General features: G+C 39.5%; 1 protein-coding gene across 4 annotated transcripts in view; it reads left to right on the top strand.

The window, feature by feature from the left end:
* The window catches only part of Adamts3 (ADAM metallopeptidase with thrombospondin type 1 motif 3), a 217431-nt gene that overhangs the window by 158864 nt on the left and 40325 nt on the right, over window positions 1–18242 (top strand). For all 4 annotated transcript variants that reach the window (XM_060381244.1, XM_060381246.1, XM_060381245.1 and 1 more), the window contains exon 5: window positions 6967–7166. In XM_060381244.1, coding sequence (XP_060237227.1) covers window positions 6967–7166 — 200 coding nt within the window. The remainder of the gene's footprint in view (window positions 1–6966; window positions 7167–18242) is intronic.

Below are 18242 nucleotides of genomic sequence, written 5' to 3'. Positions count from 1 at the left end.
GAACTAAACTACAGGAGCCATAATTGTGGAAAAATAGAATTCAGTGAAGAGGAAGAAAAATGCTAGGCTGCTATGAAATATATAAAATATATAAAACAGTAAAATACAAAGATTATAAACTGTGCTGCCTTTAAAAATAACCTTAAGATTTGAGTAACTACCTATTAATATATAGCATAAATTAAGAAAAGAAATTATTTCCTATTATGATGTCTTTAAAATACAGCACAAATAATAAATTTATAAGGTGAAAATTGAATATTCATCCTCTTTCTTGTGTATGGCACTTCCCTTATCATCTCATTAGATGCAGAAAAAAAAATCCTCTGACAAAATCCAAGAGATCAGGGATACAGGGCACATAACTAAACATAATAAAAGCAGTATACAACAAGCCGATAGCCAACATCAAATTAAATGAAGAGAAACTCAAAGAAATTCTACTAAATTAAGGGGCAAGACAACTGTTTACTCTTGCCATATGCTGCAGCGTAGCCTGGCCCCAGGCACAAGGCTGGATTCTTTTTCCTTTGCTGGAGACAGACTGAAGCATCTATTCTTATCAAGCAGAGATGGTTTCAACTGTGTGTGGTTAGAGCTTGGCCACTGAAACAGTTAACTATGCCAACAACTTCTGATCAGCATTCTGACCTCCTCCTAAGACATATAAAGGGGAGCAATCTGTTGGCCCTGACTCTGGCATTAGAATTGGGGAAGCTGTTCTAAAAGGGAAGAGGAAGTTTATACAGCAACAGTGCAGGATGTCCAAAGCCAGAAGGAGCTGTGTCCTTGATAACCTAGTGATGGAATTACACAGGAATCCCCCTTCTTCTGGACCTCTTCACTATGCAACTGATAGAATTCCTTACTGCTACAGTGTTTCAAGTAAAGTGGGTCTCTAAAATTAACAATAACTGAAAACATTCTGACATGCAAAGATTTTTATTAAAATCAGTTTGGGTATGGATATTTTAGTAACTTTTAAGGTTTTGTTCGCCACATGACTATAAAACCAAAGCATGCAAGCATTACCTTTTTTTTTTACTTTGAAGATAAAATTATCTACTTAAAAATACTGTATATTATCCCTTAGATAGGTAGTCACAGTCACCCTGATACCTAAACCATGCAAAGACTCAACAAAGAAAGAAAATGTCATACCAGTCTCTCTCATCAACATTGATGCAAAAATACTCGGTAAAATACTTGTGAACCGAATCCAAGAACACATAATATACATCATCCGCCGTGATCAAGTAGGCTTTATACCAGAGATGCAGAGATGGTTCACTATATGAAAATCCATGATCATCTCATTAGGTGCATAAAGAAATCTTTGACAAAATCCAACACCTCTTCATGATAAAAAGTCGTGGAATGATCAGGGATACAGGGCACATACTTAGACACAATAAAAGTGATATACAGCAAGCCAATAGCCAACATCAAATTAAATGGGGAGAACTCAAAGAAATTCCTCTACAGTAAGGGCCAAGACAATTGCTCACTCTCACCATATCTCTACTATATGGCATTTGAAGTTGTAGCAAAAAAAAAAAAAAAAAAAAGACAACTAAAAGAGATCAAGGGGATACAAATTGGGAAGGAAGAAGTCAAAGTATTGCTACTTCTAGATTACATGATAGTATACGTAAGTGACACAAAAAATTTCACCAGAGAACTCCCATAGCATAAACAGCTTCAGCAAAGTGGCTGGATACAAGATTAATTTTAAAAAAAAAATCAGTACTGTTTCCCACTTCTTTCCTAAGATTCCCTGCACTCTGCCCAAAGGTTGCCCATAAGTCTCAGCATCTACATTGATAGTCTGCAGGGCAGAGTCTTTCAGAGACCCTCTGTGTCAGGCTCCTGACTTGTTCCCTCTTTTCCCCTTCTTCTGATGTCCATCCTCTTTGCCTTTCTGGATGGGGATTGAGCATTTTAGCCAGAGTCCTCCCTCTTGATTAGTTTCTTTAGGTGTACAGATTTTAGTAGGTTTATCCTATATTATATGTCTATATGAGTGAGTATATACCATGTGTGTCTTTCTGCTTCTGGGATAGCTTACTCAGGATGATCTTTTCCAGATACCACCATTTACCTGCAAATTTCATGATTTCCTTGTTTTTTTATGGCTGAGTAATATTTCATTGTGTAGATGTACCACAATTTCTGTATCCATTCCTCCACTGAGGGGCATCTGGGCTGTTTCCAGCTTCTGGCTATTACAAATAAGGCTGCTACAAATATGGTTGAGCAAATGTCTTTATTGTGTACTTGAGAATCTTTTGGGTATATGACTAGGAGTGGTATAGATGGATCTTGAGGAAGCGCTATTCCTAGTTGTCTGAGGAAGCGCCAGATTGCTTTCCAGAGTAGTTGTACAAATTTACATTCCCACCAGCAGTGGAGGGTTCCCCTTTCTCCACAACCTCTCCAGAAAGAAGTGGGAAACAGTAAGATCTGGAGAGGACTGGAACTCCACAAGGAGAGCAACAGAACCAAAAAAATCTGAGCACAGGGGTCTTTCCTGAGACTGATACTCTAACCAAGGACTATGCATGGAGATAACCTAAGACCCCTGCACAGATATAGCTCATGGCAGTTCAGTATCCAAGTGGGTTCCATTGTAATAGGAACAGGGACTGCCTCTGACATGAACTGATTGGCCTGCTCTTTAATTACCTCCCCCTGAGGGGGAAGCAGCATTACCAGGCCACAGAAGAAGACAATGCAGCCACTCCTGATGAGACCTAATTGACTAGGATCAGAAGGAAGGAAAAAAAAACCTCCCCTACCAGTGGACTTGGGGAGGGGCATGCATGCAGAGGGTGGAAGAATGGAGGGATTGGGATGGGAGGAGGGAGGAAACCACAGGGGGGATACAAAGTGAATAAAGTATAATTAATAAAGAAAAAACAAAAAATATTTAAATTCCTTTCAAAAAAAATCAGCAGCCCTCCTGTACACAAATGAAAAATGGGCTGAGAAAGAAATTAGAGAAACTACACCCTTCACATTAGTCACAAATAATATAAAATATCTTGGTGAAAGATGCTTACCAAGCAGGTGAAAGACCTGAATGACAAGAACTCAAGTCTCTGAAGAAAGAAGTTGAAGAAGATATCAGAAGATGGGAAGATCTCCAATGCTCATGGATTGGTAGGATTAACATAGTAAGAATGGCTATCTTACCAAAAACAATGTACAGATTCAGTACAATCCCCATAAATACCAACGAAGTTCTTTACGACTTTGAAAGAACAATTCTCACACTCATATGGAGAGACAAAATACACTGACTACCTAAAACAATCCTATATAATTATAAAACTTCCAGAAGTATCTCCATACCTGACCTCAAGCTATGCTACAGAGAATAGTAATGTAAACTGCATGATACTGCCATAGAAATAGGCTGGTTGTTCAATGGAATTGAATTGAAGACCCAGAAATAAGCCCACACACCTCTGTACACCTGATTTTGAAAAAGGAGCCAAAACCATACAAAGGAAAAAAAATATAGCATCTTCAGCAATGGTGCTGGTATCACTGGATGTCTACATGTATAAAAATGCAAATAGATCCATATTTATCACCCTGCACAAAACTCAAGTCCAAAGATCAAAGATCAAAACATAAAACCAGATACACTAAATCTACTAAAGGCGAAAGAGGAGAAGAGCCTTGAACTCATTGGCATTCAGGAAGGAGACAGCTTCCTGAATAGAACACCAACAGCTCAGGCTCTAAGATCTACAATTAATAAATGGGACCTCTTTGAAACCCACTTAATTTGCACACCAAGACTTGTATTGTCTGTAACATAGGATTTTCCCTTTCAGTTCTAGTGTTCAACTAAAAATAATGGCAAGAGTCTGTAGTGTTTGAGGATCATTTTGGGTATTCCTGATTAATAGCTCACAAGGAGTTATTACACAGTTGGCATTGTGGTTTTTGTTTTATACCCCATAGTCTCTAGGGGGAACTCCAGCCATACAAGGGGTCTTCTTTTTAATTTTTTTGTTTTTCATAATCATACTTTGTAGATAACTTACAAGATAGTATATTTCCATATGGGTTTTCTGTGACCCCTTATGTTTGGTTAACCTTTCTCCTCATCTCCTTATCTCCCTTATATGTCCACCTTCCTTCCTTCACCTTTTCACCTTAGTTACCACTATCTCTGTGTTCATATTACCTATGCTTTATTATACCATCACAGCTAGGGCATCTCCTTCCTAGTAACCTCTTTCTAGATTTCTGACCTCTTTAAAAGTTTATTTATATATTTATTTATTACAATTCATTCACTTTGTATTCCTGCTGCAGCCCCCTCCCTCGTCTCCTCCTCCCAGTCCCACCCACCCTCTCTCTTCTTCCCCTATGTCCCTTCCCTAGTTCTCTGATAGGGGAGGACCTCCTCCCCTTCTATCTGACCCTAGCCTATGAGGTCTCATCAGGACTGGCTGCATCATCTTCCTCTGTGGCCTAGCAAGGCTACACCCCCTCTCCCTACCAGGGAGAGGTGGCCACTTGGAAACTTTGAGCTTCCTTTGAACAAGGGGTCTAGGTCAAATGATGTAGGAGCCACCTATGAGAAAGAACATATTTGCGGGGAGCTGTGAGGGGATAGATGTGAATGGTGTGTGTATGTGTGTGGGGGGTGTGCTTTTGTATACACACAGAGGCCAGAGAGGAAGACCAAGTGTCCTATCATGTCACTTAACCTTCCTTTCTTGAGGCAGAACCTCTAAGTGAACCTAGAGCTAGGTTGGAAGCCTGGTTTCCTTCTCTGCATCACTCGCCATATTCTCTTCAACAGGGTCTCTCTAAACGTGGAGCTACTTTTGAGTTCTCCTCTATCCTCCCACCACCGCCCTACCCCTCCACCCACACCGCATCCCCGGCCAGATTACTCAGGAATAAAGGAAGCTATGCCCAGCTTTCACACATGGATGCTGAGATTTGACCCAGGTCTTCAGGCTTGCATAACAATCATTTTTAGCAGTTGAACCATCTCCCCAGCCCAAAGTAGAAGGATTATTCCATTTCATAAACGGAGAGGCCGATGGTCAAAGAGGTTTGTCACCTTACATAAAACTACAGTTGAATAGGTCTTTATTATGTCCTGAGGATAAATTTGTCCTAGTGGAAGGGATGTGTTAGTTGGTTGCAGTGGCACACACCTTATTCTTAGTGTCCCAGAAGGCAGAATCAGGGGAACTGCAAGTTCTAGTCCAGCCTGGAGAACACAGTCAGACAGTGAAACCCTGTCTTGGGGAGAAAAAGAAAAGGAAAAAAAAAGAATCTATGATACTAATCAGTGCAATGTTACATTTAGAAGAAACATGCTAAGGCAAATTAGTTATGAATGGCCCCAGAGTTGACCAGAGTTATGATGTGCATCAGCAAAGACTGTCTGAAGTTGTCCTAATGTTTGACGTTGTCCACAATCAGAATCATGGAGAATAAGATTGCACAGAATAGAGTGAAAGACAGGACAAAAGTGTCCTTGTTTTTAAAGGGTTCATTTCCTTTCTCTCATGTTCCCTTTGATGTCATAAATCTCTACTCTCCATTTATTTAAGAAGAAATGCAAGAGCAAGAGTGGAATTGTCAGGCCAAAATAAACTATCTCTCTGCAATAAACTTTCATCTTTCTTCATTCATTCATCAGGCTTAATGATATGCCAGTACTGCAGATACTGCATATTTGAACATTGCCTCCGACAACTCTGCAAAACAAGACGTTTTCAGAACTGAGAGCTAGTCCTTCAGTGTCCTCGCTAGCAGGACCTCTCACATTCTCAAGTGTGTGGAGAAACATGGGGTCGGTCGAATACCAAAGCTCTGTGCAGGTGTAGTTTCCAGCCCTCAGCATAGGTTCTCACAGCTCTTGAAAAGCAACTTTTGAGGGAAGCTTTCTGTTTGATGCAGATGATGGCGAGAGTTATTTTTATCCTGTGGAGCCAGAGAGTTCTCATTGAGGAGAAAATTCCCAGCTAATGAGTTAGGAACTGGGCTTGGGTCAAAGTGAAGTACAGTATCACTTTTAAATCTGGTAGTCATAAGCATAGCTTGTGCTGGTACGTGTTGGGCAGGGCTGGGTGTTTCTCTGTATTTGTGAGAGGTTGCAGAGGTGTGAGCAGGGTAGGTGCTTCCATTCCTCTAATCCCATGTGGTTAAAGCTTGGTCATCAGCCTTCTTGGCCAAGAGACATCTTTTCCTGCAACTTCACTAAAACCACAAAGGTGAGGAGGAAAATGCCTATTCATTAATGTCAAGACTCTGATTCAGATGGCTCGTACGCCTCAACACAGCATTCAATAACCCTCTATATAAGGCATGAGTCAGACTTGCTTCTGTCAAGCTTGTTTTAGACATCAAGGCATTTTATAGAATAAATTCCTTTCTGGGTTTTATGGGCTTGAAATGGAAATGAACATACCTTCAGGGTTCTTTTTTCAGGCCAGTAGCTGAATGATATTAGTGTTTGACTTATATTTCATGTTTTAATTCACCAAAACATTTCTTCACTAAATATGGAGAATTTAGGTTATTAAATCAAAAGAATGTCTGCCTCATTCCTTCCTACATCTCTCTGTGTTTGTATATATATATATATATATATATATATATATGTATGATATCCATTTATGTACATTATATGCATTTATATACATACATTTTATAGGTATGTATATATATGTATGTATGATACATCTCCCTGGAAAACAGTATAATAAAACTATTGTATATTATTATGAGTGTTGAATACATTGCGAGTCATTCTCAGTATATATATGTGCCTAAACAGCATATATATTTACTAAACAAACTGAAAACAATGTGTTAATGATTTGGATTATAATAATCTCCCCCTGAAAGTGTACATATTTTTAGAAGTATTGGAAGGCCCATTGGGGAGCCTGAGGTGACTGGGTTCCCTTTGTCTCTTAATAGAGTCAGATCTGGAAGGCCTTGATGATCTCGGCACCGTTTACAGCAACATTGGCCAGCAGCTGAACGAGACACTGCGTCGCCGTAGACACGCGGGGGAGGACGATTACAACATCGAGGTGCTTCTGGGCGTGGATGACTCCGTGGTCCGTTTCCATGGCAAAGAGCATGTCCAAAACTACCTCCTCACCCTGATGAACATCGTGAGTAGTGACTCCGTTTTGAGTCTTTTGGTCCTTTCAATCAAATCTCTTGTCTTGTTAACGTCCTCTGGATAGCAATATAAGAACCTCACCCATAGCCTGTACATGGCACAGTTTAATTCAAATTCTGATTTACACCTCTAAAGTATAAGAACGCAGTCAAAGGAAACAAAGTAAAAATTCTTTTTCGATCAGTCTACTAGTGTCCTTTGTTACCATGTAAAGGCTCCATGTTTTAGAAGCCGTGTTGGATGGTTTTATATCATGGTTTTGATTTTCATTTTGTTTTGGGAATAATTAATACTCTGAAGGCTGTCAGCTTGCCTCCATGTGTGACTGGATAGTTGAACAATGCTTCCCAGTGTTGCTCTGTAGCCCCCCGAAAAGATAAATTATTTTTAAAGGTGTATAAAAATTTTCAAACAAATGCACTCTCTTCAAAATTCTAGATAGAAAGTAACATATTTACAAAGCACAAAGCTACTGGATCAACAATTGCTAATAGGTCCTTTAAGTAATGTGTAATTTATTTTTCTTTTATGTGCCTTATTCAGATTCAGAGCAATTTTGGCATTGTTTCTAATTGATGTCCATTGCTCAGAAGTAACCAATGATAATATATCCAAGCCTCCTACTTCTGAGAGATAACTGAGGTGATGACCCATTCCCTTTTATGTGTTTTACCCCATGCCATTCTATAGTACATGATGTGCTGATATTGGAAACATGAGAATGGGAAGAAACTGGGAAAAAATGGAATTTAATTTGGAACAAATGTATTTCCTATTCCTTTATTGTTAGAACTTATGATTTAAAAATCTGGTGATTCTAAGTGAACTAATTCTATTATGTAAACTACTCACAGAGAAAAATAAGCAGTCATTATTAGTTCCATTGGAAATATTTTGTGAATGTATTCAAATGTGGAATCATAAACAAATAACCTACAACGAGTAAAGTGTTTTTAAAAGGAATTCCAAAGTTAGCCTGGGCTTGTGTGACATTTAGTACAGATATGCCTATTGTTACAATGTGGAAGTGCTCATTAATCTCTTAACAGTGCTGCTGTAGAGTCCCATATTCCAAATTGAGGGAAATTTGTGACTTGTTTTAAAATAGATTGAAAAAGTCGAGAGATGCATGTCTTCTGATGTATTTCCTGTTGTAGCAGTCATTTGACATCGAGAGGAGACTTAGAAATGGTTAGATATCGCCCACAGAAAGATCTGTGTGGGAAAACTGTCCACACAGAAAGTAGTTGCAGTGTTCTGATAACCATAGCGAAGGCTGGAAAAATGCAGGAAGGAGGAAAGGAGAGAGCAAAACCTTCAAACAGGAAGATTGATTATATAGGCCAATAACAATTATTCTAAATGAATGTGCGAAGGGAATTTTAATTTAGAATAATATCCTAAGGTATGACTTTTATTTGGATGTCTTTAAATTAAAAGTTTGGTCCAGAAAGTAGCACTCTAGAGTTTGTTCTTTGTTTACAAAGTTTTTAGTTCTCCATACAGTTGCCTGTAGCCTTCCACACTGTCTTGTCTACTAGGGTCTTGGCACTTATGTTCATAGCATGTTAAGAGAAGAAAAAGTGGGGAAGATCCTGGAAATCATTGGCACAGGAGACAGCTTCCTGAACACAACACCAACAAGACAGGCTCTAAGATCAACAATCAATAAATGGGACCTCATGAAACTGAAAAGCTTTTGTAAAGCAAAGGACACTGTCATCAGAACAAAACGACAGCCTACAGACTGGGAAAGGATCTTCACCAACCCTTTATCTGACAGAGGGCTAACATCCAGACTATATAAAAAACTTAAGTTAAACACCAACCATGTAATCCAATTAAAATATGGTGTACAGAGCTAAACAGAGAATCTCAATAGAGGAATATCGAATGGCAGGGAAACACTTAAAGAAATGCTCAACATCCTTAGTAATCAGGGAAATGCAAATCAAAATGACCCTGAAATTTCACCTTACACACATCAGAATGGATAAGATCAAAAACTCAAGTGACAACACATGCTGGAGAGGATGTGGAGAAAGGGAAAACCTCCTCCATTGTGGGTGGGAATATAAACTTCTACAACCACTTTGGAAATCAATCTGCCATTTTTTTAGAAAATTAGGAATAAATAGTTCTACCTAAATTTCCAGCTATACCATTCCTAGGCATATATCAGAAATATGCTCAACTATACAACAAGGACATTTACTCAACCATGTTGGTATAACAGCTAAAATCTGGAAACAGCCTATATGTTCCTTAATGGAGAAGTGGATAAAGAAATTGTGGTACATTTACACAATGGAATTAAAAACAAGGAAATCATGAAATTTGCAGGCAATGGTGAGAACTAGAAAAGACCATCTTGAGTGAGGTAACCCAGAAACAGAAAGACACACATGGTATATATTCACTCATAAGTGGATATTAGTCATATAATATAGGATAAACATACTAAAATCTATACCCTAAAGAAGCTAAACAAGAAGGAGGACGCTAGTGAAGATGCTGAATTCTCATTCAGAAGGGCAAACACAATAGACATCGGAAGCAGAAGGCAGGGAACAGGAAAGGAGCCTACCACCTACAGCCTCTGAAAGACTCTACTGATGTGTCAAAGTAGATGCTGAGACTCATAGCCAAACTTTGGGCAGAGGGCATGGAATTTTATGAGAGAACAGGGGATAAGAAGACCTAGAGGAGACAGGAACTCCAAAAGTAGACCAACAGAGCAAAACAAAACAAAAAACCCTGGGTCCTGGGGCCCTGCAGAGACTGATATCCCAACCAAGGACCATGCATGGAGAGGACCTAAAATCATGGCTCAGATGTTGTCCCTAGACTCAGTCTCTAAGTGGGTACCCAAGTAAGGGGAACAGGGTCCTGGTATGAATTCAGTGGCAGGCTTTCTGATCACCTCCTGCTTGGGGGGTGCAGCCTTGCCAGACCACAAAGGAAGACAATGCAGGTCTCCTGATGAGACCTGTTAGTATAAGATCAGATAGAAGGGGAGGAGAACTTCCCCTATCAGTGGACTAGGGGAAGGGTATAGGAGGAAAAGAAAGAGGGATTGGTGGGATTGGAAGGGGATGAGGGAGGGTACCATAGCTGGGATACAGAGTGAATAAATTGTAATAATAGATAGATAGATAGATAGATAGATAGATAGATAGATAGATAGATAGATAGATAGATAATTTTTTTTAAAAAAAGTAAAGGAAACATGGAAGGTGATGAAATAGGAACTCCTTTAAGAGTGAAAGCCGGGTTTACAGGGAGTGCCACCTGGTCTTGTAGAATCGCATCGTTTTACTCTATTAGAGCCTATTAAATTATCAAGGGGCAATTAATTAAAAGGATATAAAAAGTATAGAATTTCTCATGGGCCTCTATACCTCTGTTGACCATCAATTACCTCACACCTGAGTCACTGGCATACTTCTTTATGTGTTGATTCTTAAATGTTTTGTGATGGTGTTTTTGCACATCACTTTTTCCTGGTCCACCTTCTTTGCCTCTTCAGTGTCTTCCTGCTCAGTATTCACATATGAAAGAATATAAGAAAATCCATAAAAATCCCTATGAGATTCCAAGACCGATGTAAAGGAACCTATCTACCTTTCTTTATAGTGTAATAATACAAAAAGGTAATATTTATAATTATTAGTAGTTGGTATGAAGATATGAGTTACTTTTCCAGATTTTATTTCTGCTGATGTAGAGGAAAGTCCATAATGGCAGGGAGAAATTCCAATAAGCAGGTAGAACAGGAAGTTGAGTGAGCACAGCTTCACAATAAACACAAAGCAGAGAGTGGACCAGAAGTGGGCCAAGGCTAGAAGTTCTCAAAGCCACATCCAAGTCTACATTAGCAACTCCAACATCACCACCAACAGGGGAAACAAAAATTTAAATACCTGGGCCTATAGCAGGATATTCTCATCCAAATCACCACACCATATATATAGAAATTACTATGCAGACTATGAAGCTAATGTTACTTTTATAAAAGTAATTGTAAGCTTTCAGCATTTATTGAAACATTGATACACTATACCATGCCCTCAAGATGCTTATAAATCAAAAGACAAACTAAGAATCCTAGGCTTTTAGGTTTGGAGTGAGTATGGCTTCCTAGTGAAACGTCTTTGCTGTAGAGTTGAGAAGGTTTCATTATTGTTGCTGACACAGTGCATTGATAGAGATGGTAATGGTTACCATCTCTTATACCTGAGCCTTTGTGCTTTATCATAGGAAATAACATCCCTGTCTTTGTTTTTTTGTCTATAGCCTGGTCTTTTCCAGGGACCTTTCATTTATCAAGAGCAAGGTCATTAGAGATCCTATGAGTCTTTCACAAATTATTTTCTCATTAGTATAGTATGCTTTAATTTTTTGAAAGTAGTTTTCTGTTAGGCTCTTTCTTCCCTGAATACAGTAACTGTATGTTTTTTAAGCTATATATGTGGAGCGTTGAAAACTACCTGCCATGTCTATGTAAACAAAATAAATCTTATAAGAAAACATTGCTTTAAGAAGCCAGGGTAGCAGTGTGGCTAGAGACAGAAGTGTCCTGGGAGCTCATTGACTACCCAGTCTGGCTAATTGATAAGCTTCAGGTACAGTGAGATGGACCTTTAAATCTAAGGTGGGGAGCCATAGAAGAAGAAATGCGAGCTTTTAATCTTTATATGCACATACATGCACACCATACCCCCCTCCACACCCCCACACAGGATGACCCAGTACAAAAATGAAAGACAAAACACCCCTACAACATCCTTGTACTTTCAAGATATCTTCACCAAGGGAATATTCATTCTTCTGTCTGTTGAAACCGGTGGTTCATGAGTGAACAGCAGCTGGAAGATTGTGGAAGAAGCTTCCCTGCTCACCGTATTTTTGAAAAACACTCCCCAATACTCCAGTTGTTACAAAGCGTAATAACTGAGTGTTAGCACATGAAAGTTATTGGTGGATTCTTAATGGCAATTTCTGGCTCTTCCTTAATGTGTTTATGAAAGCCTTGAAGATCAATGCAAGGCACATTTATCTGGGAATATGTGTTCAGGCAGCCTTCATGGGTCATGCAGCAGTTTTCACTTTGAGTCAGTATCGAAAAGCCATTTCTTCTGTTGAAATTAACCACAGTGATCTAGGCATTTATTTACCCGGCATTGGCAGTCTCTCTTGAGACTACAATCATATTAAATCCCTGAGAAACAACAATAAAAATGGAATAAAATAAACTAATAAAATTTAGTCCCTTCTCGTATCTTGCTAATTGTACCAGGTAAAATCAAAATGGAAATAAAATAATAGTTTTTCATTTTGGAAAATAGTTTTTCATGTTGGAAAGATCCACCCACAGACGTTATGTAAATATTATCTGAAAAGGAGGAAGATGAGGCCTGACCAGGAATAGCACTGGTCAGAAAGGATGTACTATTTGAGCTGAAATTTAAAGAGTAAGTTAGGTATCAAAGATGGAGGACCACCTGGTTATAAGGTACTGCAAATGCTAGCTCATAGTGTTTGGGGAACCACTGTCTAGTTAGGGTTTCTATGGCTCTGATGAAAACACCATGACCAAAAAGCAAGTTGGGAAAAGGGAGTTTATCCACTTACACTTCCGGATCATAGTCCATCATTTGAAAAAGTCAGGACAGAAACTCAAGCAGAGCTGGAACCTGGAGGCAGCAGCTAAGTCAGAGGCCTTGGAGGAGCGTTGCTTACTGGCTTGCTTCCCATGGCTTGCTCAGCCTTCTTTCTTCTAGAACCCAGGACTGATATTCCAGGGATGTACCACCCACCATTGACTGGGCCCACCTGCCCTGAACACTAATTGAGAAAATGCCATAGAGCTGGATCTCACGGAGGCATTTTCTCAAAGGAGGCTCCTTTCTCTGTGATGGCTCTTGCTTGTGTCAAGTTGACGCAAAACCAACCAGCACAACCACTGAAGGTTTGTCTGTGTGCTGAGTTAAAGGGTATTGCAAGGAGACAGGGTATGAGAAACTGAGTAAGAAGCCCAGGGTAACTTCAGAAAAATGGACATACCATCCAAGGCCTGTGACTATTCTTGCTAACAAAGATCTGTAATGGGTTTTAAAGATGAGCAGTGGTTTCTTCCATGTGGCATTAGCAAGTGTTGTCTGCAGTAGGATGACTGAGAGGCTCTTCCTCCTCATCTTTACCTCCTTACTCAAACTGTTTCCATTTTAGTACCAGTTTTCATCTCCCAGGAACTTGCTCTTCCTTTTTCCTTTTCAATACTTGGGACTCAAACCGAAAGACTCATGCATTCTACACAAGCTATCCACAGTTCATCTTCAGCTCTGTTCATTTCTTCTCACATTTAGGTTTTTCGTGCTTTTAGCCCGTGGTCCTCCTATGAGAATACATATCTGATCAGAGTGGATTCAAGCTCATTTACTACCCAGTTCCCCCTCCTCGGACACGGGGCACTTGTCAAAGTTTGAGAAGAATATTACAGACAATTATAGTCTTACATAGCATTACAGCTACTAGTACTGTTAGGCTAGGAGTTGAGAGAAGGATGGACTTGGTTGAAGGACACCTGTCTAAGTACCAGGTTACTCGAGAGTTGGAATGCAGAAGAAAAGTGCGTATGGGATTGTTTGGGATGTTTAGCTGTATGAGACACAATTGTGGAGAGTGATAATTTTTTGCATAGATCAGTTCAGAATTCTTTTATGTCTAGCCAGAATTACCCTGGCTGTCTTGACATCTAAAGGTCTCTTTAAAAATTCACATATCTATACTATTTATCTGCTTCCCTGAGCAAATGGCAATAATTATGCCTAATAGTGTTTTTTCTTTCTTTTACATTTATGAAGGCCAATCACCATTTTAACCACTGTTCACATATGGACTCATGTATTCCCTTCAAAAACTCTATGAACAAAATAATGTGGCAAATTATTTTACCAGTGAGGAAACTGAGGCACAGATAGTGAAATGACATGCCCAGGGTCACAGAGCTAAAACCCTAGCTAGACACGTAGGTGACAGAGCCCATGTTCCTAACCATTCTACCTCACTACTTCTGAAGACCTGATTCACCCCAAAGAAAAAAAAAATGAGTGTCGCTTGGTTGAAGCCAGACAAAGCTGTTCATCAGCTAGTCAGACAAAGGTCAGGCTGTCCTGCCAGGCAATTGCCCTGGAGAAATTGCCCTGCCTGGGAACAAACCTGGAAGGAATTTTCTTTTTCAAGGAAAGAGATACTTGATTGGATTTTTGCCTTTTTGCTGTCTTTATGTCATTGGCAACATCATCAAAGTCAAGGCCATCTGAAAATTGAATTCATATTCTGTTTATCCCTTCTTTCAGGTCCTTAATGAGGACTTCTGGGCTCAACCCTGAACTCCTCATTGAACCTCTCTGTCCGGAGCCCAGTAGGCTGGCACTACTGGTGACATTTTGAGCAACATTACGTGTGTCAAATGTGTGACTTACAGCAACGTGTATGCTTTGTGCTTTCCCGATGTCCAACACGCTGGCTACACAGCCAACCCTCTCCTCACTCACCTTCCCGCTCTTTATTTTTCTCAGTACTTTCAGTGCACAGCTGTTTTGATCAAAAAGAAATTGTTTGTAATAAATCTAGAATGCAGTTTCTCATTTAAAAAAAAAAAGAATTCATGTGAAAGAAGATAACCAAAACCAATGAACATTGAGTTACCTCTCCTGATATAATTCTGTGCGGTACTTGTAAACACACAATGGTAGAGCATGCTTCTACCATTTGAAGTGCTGTTATTCTAAAATGAAATCTGTTCTGCAGTGCTGTGATGTGTGGCAAAATGTTTAAATCTATTGAGTGTAGACTCAAACAGCCCAGACTTGCCTCTTTGGCTTACTCTGTAACTCTGACATTGGGTAACTTACCCAACAAGCCTGGGTCTCAATTTCCTTAGCTGTAAAGTGAAGGTAGCATCTCAGAGTATTTCAAGGATTACTTGAATTAGTACAGGCTGAAATACAGAAAATGCCTGGAGGTTGGAAGGGTGCATGCACATGCTGTTAATTATTACGAGTGGAGTTTGATGCGGCTGCTTTCACTTGGGGAAATATGTTTTCTTTGTTACTAAATGTTGTAAAAACTATCGTCTTTACAAAGGTTATTTTAGTCCCTTCTGAGAGACTGAAATTGGGAATTCAGTATGATACACTCTTAGTTCTTTCTTTAGGGCACACTCTTCGTTTCTTTTATTTGCATGGTAAAAATAGGCAGCCCATGGGGGAGGGCCTTTAGGCCTCTTATAAATTCTATAATGAGATGACAGGCAAACTCAAAATAAGAGTTTTCCAATATTGTGCTTTGCTTTTGTATGAGTCAAATAAGTAATCAAATAAGAGTCAAATAAGTAGTCATTCAGAACAGGATTTTCCTCGTGCTATTTTGAAATTTCTGTTTAACTTAGTGGGAGCTGTTTTGTTTGTGGGTAAACCTGGGAAGGCCCACAAGCCAACTGGAGATGTAGGTGTTCTGAGGTCCAGGGCGCTGCTACCTCGTCCTCCTCCCATTCCAAGAATGCACAGCGCCACCTGCTGGAAGATCTCTGCCACCTCTGAGAAAAACTACCCTGTCAAGATTTTTTTTTTCTTTTTTCAGTGCTTTTGTTGATTTTAAATTGCATCTTTCACTTGGTTGAGATATAACAAATTCACGTTGAAGATTCTTGAGATTCCCTTTGAAGTACTATGGGGCATTTGCTTTTCTCGAGAAAAGGTGGAACGTGACCACATGTTTTCAAAAAACTTCACAATATTCAGGCAGATGAGCGTAAAAAGGATTTGGCATTTTGCCAAGGATGGATGTGCCATCTTGCCTGATTTGAGCAACCTGTCTACGAGGCAGGTGGAACAGCTATGATTGCCATGTGTCAGCAGAAATCCGAGGCACAGAGTGTTTAGGTAACCATTCAAAAGCCCCTTCGTTTATGGCGGGAAAGCTAGAACCAGAATCCAGGACTTTCAACATGGGACCCCACAGAGCTGTGCTCATTCTCCCTCCAGTTGTGCTCATCCTGTGTGTGTCTCAGTGTGAAAACACTTGTACCTGTGGCACTGATGAGCACGGGGAGATGAAAAGCTGCTATATTACCCAGCATATCATGAAAGTGAATTATATAAAGGAGTCAACTTTCTTGATCCTTAGGAAGCATGTTGGGTAAGAGCCAGGGCTTTGCATGTTATAATGGCTACTCTTAGTTTTTCTCACTGAAAGCCTACTTTCTGATGTTGTGAAATCATTGCTCATGTTTTGATTATTTTTAACCTATGATAATATAGGTTTAAATGATCCTATCCCATAACTGAAAATTTTTCACTAAAGAAGACTGCTGTCCAATTAGCTGTCATGATAGTAGCTTTTGTTAAGTTATACATTTCTTCTGTGAATGTTAATTTGGCTCTTAAAAACAGTACTCTTTTACTCAACTTGATACTGTTGCTATTCACATGAAGAATTTTTCCCGTTACACTTTATTGGCAAGAAGTTGATTTTTCAATTCATTGATTACAAACTCATTGATTACAAACTCATTGATTACATACTCATTAAGGTAGAGTGGTCATATATACTGTTGATGTTTTATCTCACATGCCAAAAGCTACATGCCATTGTTATGACCTTTTCTTCACTTTGTGACTCTAGGGTTTTCCACCATGTCTGCTTTTGGTAGCAGTCATGACTTCTACCCTCTCTCGTCACCTCTTTTCCAGAAATTAACCCACTTTTTCTTCTACACCTCAGGGTTTGCGGTTCGTCATTTCTGCCTGATGGTTAGTGCTGCTTTCAACCTTTTGTAAAGAGGGCGGAGGCATTTAACCTTGCCTCCACTCAGCGAGACATGCTCTACTTTTGTGTGTGAAGCCATGCTTCTTTTTGGAACAGCTGCTGTACAAACAAGGCTTCTGGAATGCTCATGGGCCTCTGAATGAGAGCGTCAGTGACATCTCCGGCTTTAGACCCATAATTTGATTGGAACTGTAACATTAAGAGTGTTTTTACTGGATGTTTGACCTAGAAGAGGAGGGTGTGGAGACTCTGCCTCCAGTTAGGCAGTAGGCAGTGTGATGTAACAGAGGAGAATCAGTTAGTAGCAAAATAGGCCACAGATAGAAGTGCTATTGTCTTATGTTGGATTGGAAATTACCCTTTTGATAAAAATTTAATGGGTGGTTTTTAGCTTTATTTTCTGTAGATGTGGGGCACAAATATATTATTTCTTCCATATCCCAGTAATAAAGCCTTTATAGATTTTTCTTCCCACCTCTGTTAATGTGGTGCCCTTTCAAGGCCCTTCCCTCCATTCTTGGTCTCAAGGCTGAACAAGTTACTGGAATAAGTCTTTGAATTATTTCCACAAGACTATGAGATAGTATTATTTCTCTTGCCCATTTGATAGAGGCTCATGGAAATGTAGAGTTGCTAGGCATTGAGGGATTTTTGAACCACGATGGTCTGAGACAGTTAATATCCAGTGTCTTTAGTCATGACATCTCTCCCAGTCATTCTGCATATGACACGTTTTCAGGGCTCTTTGCTCTCTGTTATTCCTTAAGTACCACTGTGTTTGCTGACCACCTCTCTCGTGTATCAGTACACAAGGAGTTCAGTACTGTGGGTGCTCTTCAGCCTGGAGTGAGCCTACCTGGCCATGAGTCATCTGCCTGTACAGCTATCCAGTGCAAGGGCTCATCATAGACTGATCTTTCTTTCTTTCTTTCTTTCTTTCTTTCTTTCTTTCTTTCTTTCTTTCTTTCTTTCTTTCTTTGATCTTAGCTTATCTTCTACAGCTCAAACTAGATCTATCTAATCTACAAATATGTATACATGTGTGTACATCTATGTGTTTATAAATAAATAACTTATACTTGGCTTTATTTAGTATTTTCCATCTCAGACTGACCTTTCACATCCATCTTTGGTAGCTCTGTAAATGCTGGGTACAATTTGAGTATATAGTATGTGATCCATCAGTCTTCATTTAAGGTCCCTGATGTTAAAGCTGTTCCATGCAGTCATG

Source organism: Meriones unguiculatus, chromosome 3, assembly GCF_030254825.1.
Source record: "Meriones unguiculatus strain TT.TT164.6M chromosome 3, Bangor_MerUng_6.1, whole genome shotgun sequence".
Lineage (NCBI taxonomy): Eukaryota > Metazoa > Chordata > Mammalia > Rodentia > Muridae > Meriones > Meriones unguiculatus.
Note: the sequence above shows the minus strand (reverse complement) of the source record. Positions and strands in the feature narration are given on the sequence as shown.